The sequence below is a fragment of the Caretta caretta genome, chromosome 1 (assembly GCF_965140235.1).
Source record: "Caretta caretta isolate rCarCar2 chromosome 1, rCarCar1.hap1, whole genome shotgun sequence".
NCBI classification, from domain to species: Eukaryota; Metazoa; Chordata; order Testudines; family Cheloniidae; genus Caretta; species Caretta caretta.
The window spans coordinates 249,203,701-249,215,781 of record NC_134206.1 but is presented as its reverse complement, the minus strand read 5'-3'; the positions used below and the strand labels follow the sequence as shown (position 1 = coordinate 249,215,781).

At 45.5% G+C, this 12,081-nt stretch overlaps 1 protein-coding gene across 1 annotated transcript in view; it reads left to right on the top strand.

The window, feature by feature from the left end:
* WEE2 (WEE2 oocyte meiosis inhibiting kinase) overlaps positions 1–8,071 on the top strand; it is a 27,226-nt gene extending 19,155 nt beyond the window's left edge. Inside the window, exons 6-12 of the mRNA XM_048836462.2 lie at positions 199–320; positions 1,594–1,740; positions 3,824–3,928; positions 4,302–4,387; positions 5,428–5,598; positions 5,704–5,846; positions 7,879–8,071. Of these exons, the coding sequence (XP_048692419.1) occupies positions 199–320; positions 1,594–1,740; positions 3,824–3,928; positions 4,302–4,387; positions 5,428–5,598; positions 5,704–5,846; positions 7,879–8,038 (934 nt within the window). The 3' untranslated portion in view covers positions 8,039–8,071. The remainder of the gene's footprint in view (positions 1–198; positions 321–1,593; positions 1,741–3,823; positions 3,929–4,301; positions 4,388–5,427; positions 5,599–5,703; positions 5,847–7,878) is intronic.
* The last annotated feature ends 4,010 nt before the right edge of the window (positions 8,072–12,081 follow it).

Here is a 12,081-nt window from a genome sequence, read left to right as displayed (position 1 = left end):
AAGTAATGCCCTTCAATCGGCTAAAAATTGCTGTTCAGCATAAATGCACATCTTTCCCTTCCTCCCTCTTAGGTGCTCATAGCTCTCAATCCTGGCCTGACTGGGGAGGTGAGTTCCAGTTCTGAACTAGGGTTTCTTGCAAGGCGCGGAAGCCCCATTTCTAGAGGATCACCAGGTCTGTTCTGTTTCCATCTCTAGGCAAATGGCCTTGCGGGAAGTCTATGCCCACGCAGTGCTTGGACACCATCCCCATGTTGTGCGCTACTATTCTGCGTGGGCAGAGGATGATCACATGATCATTCAAAATGAACACTGCAACGGTAAGAACCTCAGCCTTAAGAGCATAAATGTCAGGGTGACATCTGGTTCCCTGTGGTGCTTAAACCTATGGAGCTCCATCTTACAAAGGAGATCAACTTTAGTTGGGTTTAAGGTCCGTTTCTAAACTAGAGCATTTAATGCTTTGCCTTGAGCCAGGAAGGTCACAGCTAGCCTGTGTGATGGGGAAGTCTGCAATGACAATGGGTACAGGGGCCGTTTTAAATAAACTTTCAGTGCAGGGTGGGAGACCCATAGCTCACTCATGTATGCGCTCATCGTTAGGTATTTTTAAGGTTTCCCCTCATTGCTGTGGTACAGCTGATCTGGGGAATGCAGTCCTGATGCCATTGCTGTTTAGGAGTCCACCACAGAGCTGTACACCATCAAGCCTCAAGTACCGGAGTAATGGCTCTTTTTAAAAGAGCCGATCTGGTACATGAGTGGAACATACCTGGAAAGCAAATTCTTTTCCTCTGACTTAACTGTGTGAATAGTGCAGAGCCGCAGAGGCAGAACCACAGCAAGGGGAAGAACTCCTGAACAGCCTGCTCCTGACCCCATTCCAGTTGGCAGGAGTTAGTGGGTGATCAGCAAGTCCATATCTGGACACCTTCAAACATTATTGCAAACATCTGGTTGAATTGAATAGCTCGTGAGGGCTGGGATTTCAGTGGTGCAGTGCTTTTGGTTTTTGCTTTGGAGTCACAAGTTTAAAATTAGGTTGCAGTAACAAATGACTCGATAGTCACCACTGTAACTCAGCACAACTTCCACCATTTACAAAGACACCCGTGACTAGAGTCGTGGGGGTGCAGCAGCATAGAGTTAAAGAAGAGGCAGAAGATAGCATTTTGTGCAATACCTGATTCATTGAGTGTATCTAAATGAAGAGCAATAAAACAACACTGTTATGAGAGTCTTGCCACAGAAATCAGTGATTTAAAGAAACATAGGTATCTTAGACTTCCTTGCTCCCTGATCTGCCACTCTTAATAGCCTTAGGTCCCTTCCTGGCAAATAGAAAGTAGGTCTAAAGAGCTGCAGAAACCACCATCCTAGACAATGGCAAGTGTAATGCCAGATGGGTGGTACAGTGTGTAAGTCTCTTTCCTAAACTTTTTGTATGGCTATTCTGACCAAGGTTTGCCACCCCTTTGTGTAGTTCTTTGGTACTTAGCATTAATGGGTATCCAGAGTCCAGCTGAAAATGACTTCAAGCATCTCATTTCACTGGGAAAAATACCTGCATCAAAATTTGAATGTTTTGCTTAGGTGGGAGCCTTCAGGATGCGCTGTTGGAAAATGCTAAGACTGGGCGCTATTTCCAAGAAGCTGAGTTAAAGGAGATCCTGTTGCAAGTCTCCATGGGGCTAAAGTACATACACAGCTCTGGCCTGGCACACATGGACATCAAACCGAGTAAGTACAGCTCTTTCCTTGGCTGGTCCCTCTCCCCTCATGCTGCCGGTGTCGGTAATCTGTGTGGTGGAAGGTTGGAAGATCTTTCTTCCTACTCCTCCTGGAGTCTAGATCTGCAGTCGAAAGGAAAAGTTGTTGTTGTTGTTTAGTTTTTTTTTCCACCCCCCCCCACCCCCCAAATTTCTACTGATCACTCTGGATCTGGACATGGAACACTGCTATTCTCCATGTAACTGTTAAAAGAGCATTCAGGTACAGTTATAACACACCTTCTTCCTGTTTCTTGTGGGTGGTATGGAAACAAGAAATCCTATAGTACAGCAGTTGCTCTAAAGAGCTCCACTATGGGAAGAGGCTCTTTAGTGGCAATATTCAAAATGTACTGTAAGATGACTAGATTCCATGCAAACACCCTGCTTTTTCAAGCAACATATGTATGCCTATAGTAAAGTAAAAGAATGTTTATACTTTTCTTTGCAGACTGTAGAGCCACATACTTACAGTAACTCTTAGAGGAAAGGAGTACTTGTGGCACCTTAGACTAACAAATTTATTTGAGCATAAGCTTTTGTGAGCTACAGCGCATCCAATGAAGTGAGCTATAGCTCACGAAAGCTTATGCTCAAATTTGTTAGTCTCTAAGGTGCCACAAGTCCTCCTTTTTTCTTTTTGCAGATACAGACTAACACAGCTGCTACTCTGAAACCTGTCAGAGGAGGAACTCCTGAGCACAGTTTGATATTAGCGGAAACTCAAATAAGCATGGAAGGGACACTTTAGAGATGTGCTCCAGGGCTCCTCCATGTGCTATCAATGCAAATCTCTAAATTTAATGGACTGACTAACTCATGTTCTAATCTAGTGTATACAACTCAAAACTGAACCAATATTAAAATGGTACAGAAGCAGTTTCACAACTCTGTATTTAAAGTTGTACAGTTGGCTGTCAAAGAAATGATGATTTTAACATCCTATTCATAAATGGGCAGGGAGGTAACAGGGGAAAACATGCTACTCAAAGTGAGAGCTAATTTAATTCAGCTAGCAAAAGTTGACTGGTGCTGTTTGCACACACTGATTTGTTTCTGAAATGTGTGTGAACAGTGTAAACTCTGAGATGGCAACGGTCTAAGGGCCTGTGTCCTACATGCAGACTTTGAGCATTTGTAACTTGCTTCCAAGAGGGCTGGAAAAATTGTGGGTTGGCATGATCTTGCAGTTTTTACTTGGGCAAAAATTCTAACAGGAGTTTAGACTGTCAGAATTTGCTTTCCTAAGGACTATAGGGTTGGATTGTTGGCCAGGGATTTAGTCTCCAAACAGGAGATCTATACAAAGTCTCATAAATCAGGGGTGTGGGGTTATCCTCCCTAATCCAATAAGCCTAGTGATTATCACTGGGGGAAAACTGTCTTGCCATACGCAACTCAAATTGACTGTTTTTTCCAGATTAAAACAAACCCACAACTGGACAGAGGGAGGGAAAATCAAGACCAAATGAGAACTTTTAAACTCCAAAGAAGTAAAATTAGTAGCTTGGGGCTTGTCTCTTGCTGAGCCCTTACAGCTTCCATTGACTACTAGGAATTGCAGGCAATCAGAAATCCTAAATTCAGGCCCTTGATACTCCTCACTGCAGTAACGTTCAGTACCTTAACTAGAAGAAGCAAATCTCTAGTTAAGCAAATATTTCATGTCTGTCTCAAATTTTGCTATTGTACTGAAAAATGTTGTTGTGAAACCTTCTCCTTTACGGTTGGAAATCATGATCCAGGGTTTTTCTTTCATTCTCCTTCCCTCTTTATAACCCTGGCCCACATAGAAGTGTTCGGTTTCAGATTGGTGACCAAGCAGGTCAGCTCTAAGTATGTGTGTGCGTGGGAACTTCCTTGTTCCTTAGCGGGCTATTCCCTTGTTGCTCAATATAGTACTCCAGCTCAAGTGTCCTGCACCACGGTGGTGGCAGTGAGGTTGTAGAAAAAACAATGTCCATTTCCTTTGTCTACCTTGAAGATCCAGATACATTTATTATATTGGGATATTTCCTAGTAAAGTGTTTTCTACACAAGCCTCTGTCTTATAGGTAACATCTTCATCTGTCACAAGCTGGTGACTGATGGCTCCGCTGCTCAGGAAGAGAGCGACAGTGAAGATGATGGGTTCTCTTCTAACGTGGCATATAAAATTGGTGGGTTTAATCTGACTCATGGACTGTTTAGTGACTTATTTCTAAAGCTGCTCTTAAATACACAGTATCCCTATGGCTATAGGAATGTCCCTCAGTCATGACCTGCAAAACTCAGTCCTGAAGGCCTAGAGGAGAGAGAGACACTTGGTGAAATGTCAGTCTTCATAGATCTTAACTTGGCTGGATTCACCACGGCCCTATTTTCCTGTGGATTTGGGATTGAGGGAGGAGTTGGCTCACTAGCTCTCTGACCCCAACCTGTTCTTTTGGCCTCTTGGAGCTCCTTTAAGATGCACACGTAGCATGACTTCCCCCAGCAAAGCAGAACTGTGGGCTGTCTGTTGGATTTCTAGTTCGTTTATTTTCCTGTTAGGTGACCTGGGCCATGTGACATCAATAACTAATCCCCAAGTGGAGGAGGGAGACAGTCGTTTTCTGGCCAATGAGATTCTGCAAGAGGTACAGTTGCCCCTTTCATTTGGGGGAGGATGGGGCATATATGTGAAACTTGAGGGTTGGCAGTGGAATATTAGATTTTCTTTACCCTGGCTTAAACATTTCCTTCCTGGTCCTCTCCTGTCCTGAGCTCAACTTGGTTGAACTCTGAGGGAGGAACCCCTATTTGTTTCTGTAAAACACAATTGTATGGTGATGTATAATATTTAAATATACTCCCCAATTGGGTCTCTGGTCGTCTCTGTAACCACACTACCTCTCAGTTTATGGGATGGGAAGGAAAAGATCATCTCAAATGCAGATTGTCCTGGTGGGTAGAAACCTGACTACTGAATTGGAGCTATAATTACATCTAAAGCACCTTTATATGCTAAGGTCATTAACACTTGGACAAATATTTGTCCAATAGGTATGATTTCCCTTCCTTCCCTACATGGGGGTCTCCTACCTAAATCCTCTGTATTAGACTAGCCTTAGGTTTGCCACTCTGGCATAAATCAAAATAAAGGCCGTCACCCTGTCACAAAGGCAAAACGTTAGTGGCCACAGACTAGAGGATGTGGCCCAGAGACTTCCCAAATTGAAATCTTCTTTTGTGGTAAAATGTATTCAGTGTCCAAATCCAATCCATCACATTCCACCCTTCCATCAAATAGATGGACAGGTGAGGTAATCTAGCAGTAGCCCGACTTGCTACCATGTTGTAAACGTCGGAGGCATAGATTAGCTAGTTTAAGGAGGAGTCCTGCCATCTTGCTGTTGCCTTCCCAGATGTGGGATAGGAGTTCCTCAGGATTTGGAGGATACTCGCAGCTGTGTACAACCTATTAAAACTAAACAGTATTTTTGGAACTGTGGAAGTGGACCATCTTTTTCTCTTCAGAGTCAAAGCAGTAAAGAGTAATGAGTGGGATTGTGGCAGTAGTGCCAGGCAAATCTTTCTAGAAGTACTTCCCTGGGCCTGTACTCTTATCTTAATGAAGGACCATCTTACGACACCAAATACTGGGGTGACTGCATGTAACTGGTTCTCTTCTCCACAGCAATACTGCTATCTGCCAAAGGCGGACATCTTTGCCCTTGCATTAACAATGGCTCTAGCCGCAGGGTCAGGACCATTACCTCGCAATGATGCCATGTGGCACCACATCCGCAGAGGTAACCTTCCACCAATCCCTCAGCAGCTCACACATGGCTTTCATGGACTCCTTAAGGTGAGGCTCTTCAGGGTGCAAGCCAGAGGGGGAAGGGATGTCTCTGATTAGCATTTTATTATAAGAAACTGTAAACCTCCACTCCTTCCCCACTTCCTCGTCTAGCTCATGGTTCACCCTGACCCAGTTGCAAGACCATCTGCCACGGCTCTTACTAAACACCCAATTCTTCGGCCCTCTCTTGGAAAAGCTGCACAGCTCCAGAAGCAGCTAAATGTGGAGAAATTTAAGACCGCCATGCTGGAAAGGTAGGGTCTATTGGTGCATAAAGAGGAGGAGGAGCCCTGCCAGACAGTGGTGCATTGAGCGGATTGCTTTAATGGCATGGCAATTGCTTATCAGTCTTTGGCTTGAAGTGGTTGGCAAAGCCCTGCATATATCCACATCTGCAGACCACTTTTTCAGATCACAGCTCAGATGCAGATACAAATTTTTGTATCTGTGCAGGGCTCTGGTGGTAGAAGTATTGGAATAGTGGGTCTCTAGGGAACTTGGTTCCCAGGTGTGCAGCTAAAGGGCATGCGTATAATTTGGGGAGAGTGTGGGGGCATTACCCCCAAACAGAGGCAAAGTGTTGGAAGGGGGCAGTCATGCACCGTTTCCCACACCAGACTTCTGCAAGCACAGAGCTGCCCTGCTCTGCTCAGCCTACTGGGGGAAGGAGATGGGGGCTGTCCATCCTTCCCATGTTGCATCCCCTTCCTTGGCACCTTTCTGATGGCAGGGAGCAGCGGAGCTTGCTGGAGGGGAGCAACTGTTGTAAGGGCCCTGGGTTGCTGCCTCAGCAGCTGGATGCTGCCTCCTGGGTCCTAGTGCCAACCTTCTTACTGCTCAACAGTGAGTGCCCTCTCCTTTTGGGGGGGCAGGGCAGGGAGAAGAGAAGAGGAGGGGATGGGGTAGGGAGAGGAAGGGGATGGAGAAGAGAAGGGGATACAGGAATGTGTGTGTGGGGGGGGAAAGCAGGAGCCCAGCATGTGGCATTCCCATGGCTGCCCAAAGCAGCAGTCAGTGCTGGAATGGCTGCCAGCAGCAGCTGGGGCTCCCCATTAAGCCAGACCATCTTCCCCAAACCCCACCCCAGCACCAGCAGTCAAAGTACTGCTCCAGGCAGGGGGAGACAGCCAGTGAGCCAAGGTACCTGGCTTCACCATACATGTGTGTCATGCATGTGTTTTGTCATCCTCCCCCCCCCCCCCCCAATATCTCAGTCAAACTACAACTATGATTCTAGGGCTCTGCCACAATTCACCTGTATGTAGCTCTAGGAAAACAGCAGTTCACCTCCAGGTTAAGTGCTATGCTGGCTAGATCATCTGACTAACCAATGACTTGGCTGACCTATAATCCTGGTCACTAGGGGAGAAGGTGGTCAACTACAGATGGTGTTTATCAACTTTTTTTGATACCAGGAACCGGCAGGCTGCCTTCCTAAACTGTTAGGGAGGCCTCAGGGACAGGTGTTGATCAGCTGACAGCTCATTGAGAAACACTAAGCTACAACATCAAATCAGTGTGTAGGGTAGGGGAATAAATACTGAACTGTCTGCCCTGCCCAGAAGGAAGTGGCAATATTGAATCAATGCAGATCAGACTTCTCCCTATCCCCCTCCAGCTCCTGCTGCTAGTGGCCTTAAGGGGATGGGGCTGGGGCTGAGGTTATGGGATCAGTTAAGATGTGTTGGCTCTCCCACCACCAGCTAGGGAGGGGGAAAGATAAGAGGTAAACTCTTCTCCCATGGGCAAGAGAGCATGCAGACTCTGGAAAAGCACGGCAGAATCAGAAAAGGGAATCCCCTACAGATGAGAGTATTACAGCAAATGGAGACTAGCATTGCTTTTGACTGACTGGATTCAGGGCAGCAGGGAGGAATAAACAGACTTGCGTTACAGGACTGCTTGTGATCTACTAATATCCACCCACCTTTAATCTTTGAAGGAAAAAATAAATTGGACACTTGATATTAGTGACAGACTGGGAAGGAAGTTTGTCACAAGTTACCCTAGACATCAGGTCAACTGCCAGAAAACCTAACCCTTTGTGGAGCAGAAGCTTTAGCTGGAGCTATTGAGACTCCTAGTGGACGGAGTGTATTGCTGGGAGCACTATGAATTCTCCCAATCCTGCAACTGTACTGCAATGATGTTACCATCTAGGTTTGTTCACTTACCTGGGTAAACTGGAGGATGGTGCTTGTCTAGCTTGGAAAAGCACTGACTTGTCTCTGCAGCTGGTGAGGATTGAGTATGGCAAGTTCTGACTTCTCTTCCTTTTTTTCTCAGGGAACTGAGAGCAGCCCGTCTTGCTCAGACCTTCAGGAAGGACCAGTCCTTGGGATGTGCCAGACTAGAGTCTGAAACCTCTTCCAAACAGAACTGCAACAAGCGCCTGGTAGGAGGGAAGAATTCTCGCTCATTCAGCTTTACGTGGGGGGGTTACTGAAAATCCCATCATCCAAACTGGTCAGGCTGACAAGTGTCCCTGTGGAAGCAGAAGACCCATACAGACTCAAGTGCCATGCTAAAATTCCCTGGAGTAGTTCTTGCCTACTCCATCACTCATACAGCTTCATGCTGTCATGACTGGAAGTGACTAGTGGACAAATGTCTGAGACCTTCTCCACCCAATATAAATTACAGTGCTTCAGTCTTGTAGCTCTTAAACCAGTTACTTCTGATGCAATGGGCTGGCTGACCTGTGTGTTAGTTTTGGTTGTATTCTAGGCTAGGAATAGCTTGATTCCCTTCTACTTCTCTCATGCAGCTAAACTAGAGGCTCTCCCCCCACCCCGTGAGACCTTTGTGTGGCCTTAACATTCTGGCTGTGCAGGTACAGTGAAAAGGGGCATTGGCAGGTGCAAAGAGGAGATAAGTCCATCCATAGGTCAGGACACTACCACTTAGCCCCTGGTGGAGCAAAGGGAGTTATGCATGATGCCACCCAGTCAAGTTAGGATTTGAGCTCTGGGACATGCTCGTTAAGACAGCAGTCCTGAGATACTTTGGATCAATGTGAAATGAACTAAGTGGCATTGCATTGTGCTTTCTTCCCACAAGGTAACTCAATGTCTTTACTTTCTAATGAGTTTCCTGCAGAATCTGAAGGAACGTTTTTTTCCTTTTTAGAAACATCCATACACATTATGTGGCTGGGCTTCTGCAGGCTAGCACCTGAAGCCTGATCTTTGGATTTGTGAGGGCTTTTTGCCCAGTGGAACAGCTGGCCCGTAGGATACAACCTCTCTAATGTGGTGGTGGGTGGGTCTGTATATCCTCCTTCCCTTCTGCAGAGTTACAGATGGAACAGTTGCCTGTCTGCAGGATTTGTCTTTAAGCAAAGTGGAGGGATGGTAAAAGTGAGTTTTAGAATTCTTCAGTTTGGGGATTACATATATAAAGTGTTAAAACTAAAACTCAAAATAAATCTTATTCCCCTGTCATATTTAACTTTGTGACATTGTTTCTTATTCACTATCTTCTAGCCCAAATCCCTGGGAGTCAGAGCTATGCCTGGGGCAGTATTTCTAGAAAAAGATTCAAAGACCTAGACTATTTTGATTACTTGGCTTTTGTTTGTATTTTATTTAATTTATTTCACTTCCAGCTGCTGGACAGCATCAGACTTTAAGCTGTTGAGTCCTTCCCCTTTATTTTTTAAAGTGGAACATGCAAATAAAGATTTTACCATTCTTTTTATCCAAGAGTGTGTGGGACTCTTTTTAGGATGGGGAAGGTGTTCAAAAGTGGGTCTTAAAGACTAGACATGTGCAAAGTACTTACCACGCCCAAATGTGCATGTAAGGCACTGGATGATGGGATCTTTTAGCTCTAGGCCATCAGCTCAACTCTGCCCAATGAGTTGGCTACTGCCCAGTCATTAGACTGTACAGGGAGCAGGGGAGGAAGAGGAGGAAAAGGTTAATTTGTTTCCATGTGCTAGTGGACAGGTGGCTTTTGTGATATGGACAGAACTGGCATCCCTGCCAGTAGTCTCAAGAGGGGAGCAAAGATCTGAATGGACATGGGAATGCTGAACTACCTCCAGCCCAAGACCACCTTGTAGTTGGAGCTGAGGACAGTAGCCAGGAAAGCTTTTTATGAACTGGCCCCACCAAATCTGGTCTATTCAAACTTCAGTGTTTCCTTTGACTCAGCACTTATTAATAGTTGTGAAACTGAGTATATTGATACCTAACTTTAAAAACTGATTCACACTAACATAGTCCTGGGCACAGGTGCTGGCTTCCTCTGGGCTCCAGGGTGCTCACCCCTCCACTCTGCCTCTTCCTGCCCTTGTTTCACCCCTGCCCCACCACTTCCCATCCAGTTCTGCCCTGTCCCCGCTCCTCCCCCCTCCCCCAGCTGCACCTCCTGCATGCTGCAGAACCTCTGATCACTGTGGGCAAGAGGTACTGGAAGGGAGCAGGAGGAGTTGATCAGTGGGGCAGCTGGCAGACTGGGGGAAAGAGGGGAGTTAGTTGCCAGTGGGTGCTAAACACCCACTAACTTTTTTTCTGAGTGCTCCAGCCCTGTTATCTGTTAAATGTAGATCAGCTCAGGTAAGGAAGAGTGTAGAGATTCAGGACAGAGACTGAACTTAAGTTCCTTCCTGCTTCCAAGCAAGCTGCCCCTTTTAACCTGTAGCAAAATATATTCATGGGCAGGAGATTCTTGAGTACAATATTCCTCTAAATGAACAACTTGTCATGTTTCTGCTTTTTTTGGGGGGGGGGGGAGAGAAAGAGGAGCAACATCGTATTGTGTAAATGAAGGAACTGCCAAGTACTTCATAGAGTTGATATTACAACAACCATGCAGTTATTGGCTAGTGAACCATGCACAGGGTAGGAACGATCAGAAAACTAGTGTTAGGGTCACAGAACTTGATGGAATACTCCTATCTTGTAGTGAGTAGAGTTGCCTGAATTTGTGAACTTGGCTCGTCTCAAAATATAATTTTCCAATAAAAATACTTAACTTTTGAAACTTTAATAGAAACTTTACATGATAAAATATCTGGTTGCTCTCTGAAATGTTTAGCATAAGGGTGGTAGAGGGAGGTCGGAGTTCTTAGAGGGGTCACACGAACCACCTCCAGATGGGTCACCCTGCCCTGGAACTGTCCCTGATAGGTCAAATCTCCTCTGGAGGTGGTCCTGAACAGCTGAAACATCTTGATTGATACAGAGCAGTGAGAAGAGTTCTTTGAGGGGTCACATGACACGCCTTGCTTCTGGTCATGTGTCCAGCTTAACCCTGGAAGTAATACTCCCAGGGGTGGGACTTCCAGTGACAGATGAGGGGGGGCTTAAGGGGTCAAGAGGCAAGGTTAATGTTTGATGGTAGGGCCCTTATACTACTTAAACCACTTTTCAAACTTGCTGAATCTGATTCATCCCTAGTAATGATGAAATCTAGAAACACCAGGAAATTGCCCAGCATTTAATTTAATGAAATTAGAACTAACGAAGATTGAGGTGATGGGTCTACCTGATTAAAAGATACTATAATGGCAACACTACCAGCCTTTTTGAAGTCTCTCCCCATAAAAAAAATCAAGTTAAGGCTTGCTGAGACTAAAGCATGACACATGTTGACTCTCAACTTGTGTGCTGATGGAAGAAAGATTACTTAAAAAAAAACAAAAACCCAAAACCCTAAAATGGTGGTTGTAGGTTAGGAAAGGGGTCTTGTTGCTTTGATATCTTAAGCAGCTTAACTGTAGCATGTTCTCAGTGACTAATAAGCTTGTCAAGGGAGTGTGCAGTTCTGTAGGAAAGCCAATTTTGTACTTGAAATAGAAATGGTCAGCAGTGTTTGGTACTATTCCATGTGAGAAACTTAACTTTCAGCTGTTGTGTTGGAGAAATCCGTAACTAATGACAGGAAACAATGTAGCCTAGAAGTGCATCGTTAGCATTTACTTTCTGTTTATGCCCCAAAATATGATTTCATTACAGCATAACTTGGCAGTAAGCTGATTTGGCTAAAATGCAATAACATCTAGAAAATCAGCTGTCAAAACAATTTTTCAGTCATTGCTACTGTAAGCTAAAATCTGATTTTATCATTTGGGGGGAAATAGGAATTGTAGTTGCAAAACTTAAATTAAACAGTTAAACTTGACAAATAGTTGCACTCTCTTCTAAATCCAAACAGAAGAAACTTCATCTAAAATGATATAGAACAGGTGTGGGCAAACTACAGCCCACAGGCCATGTCTGGTCTGTCAGAACTTTTAATCTGGCCCTCGAGCTGCTGCTGGGGAGCAGGATCAGGGGCTTTCCATGTGGCTCCTGGAAGCAGTGGCATGTCCTGCTTCCAGCTCCTATGTGTAGGGGCAGCCAGGGGCCTCTGCACACTGTTCCCACCCCCACAGTTCCCACTGGCTGGGAACCCAATGGGAGCTGCAGGGGCGGCACCCGCAGACAGGGCAGTGCACAGAGCTGTCTGGCTGCACCTCCACGTAGGAGCCAGAGGGGGGGA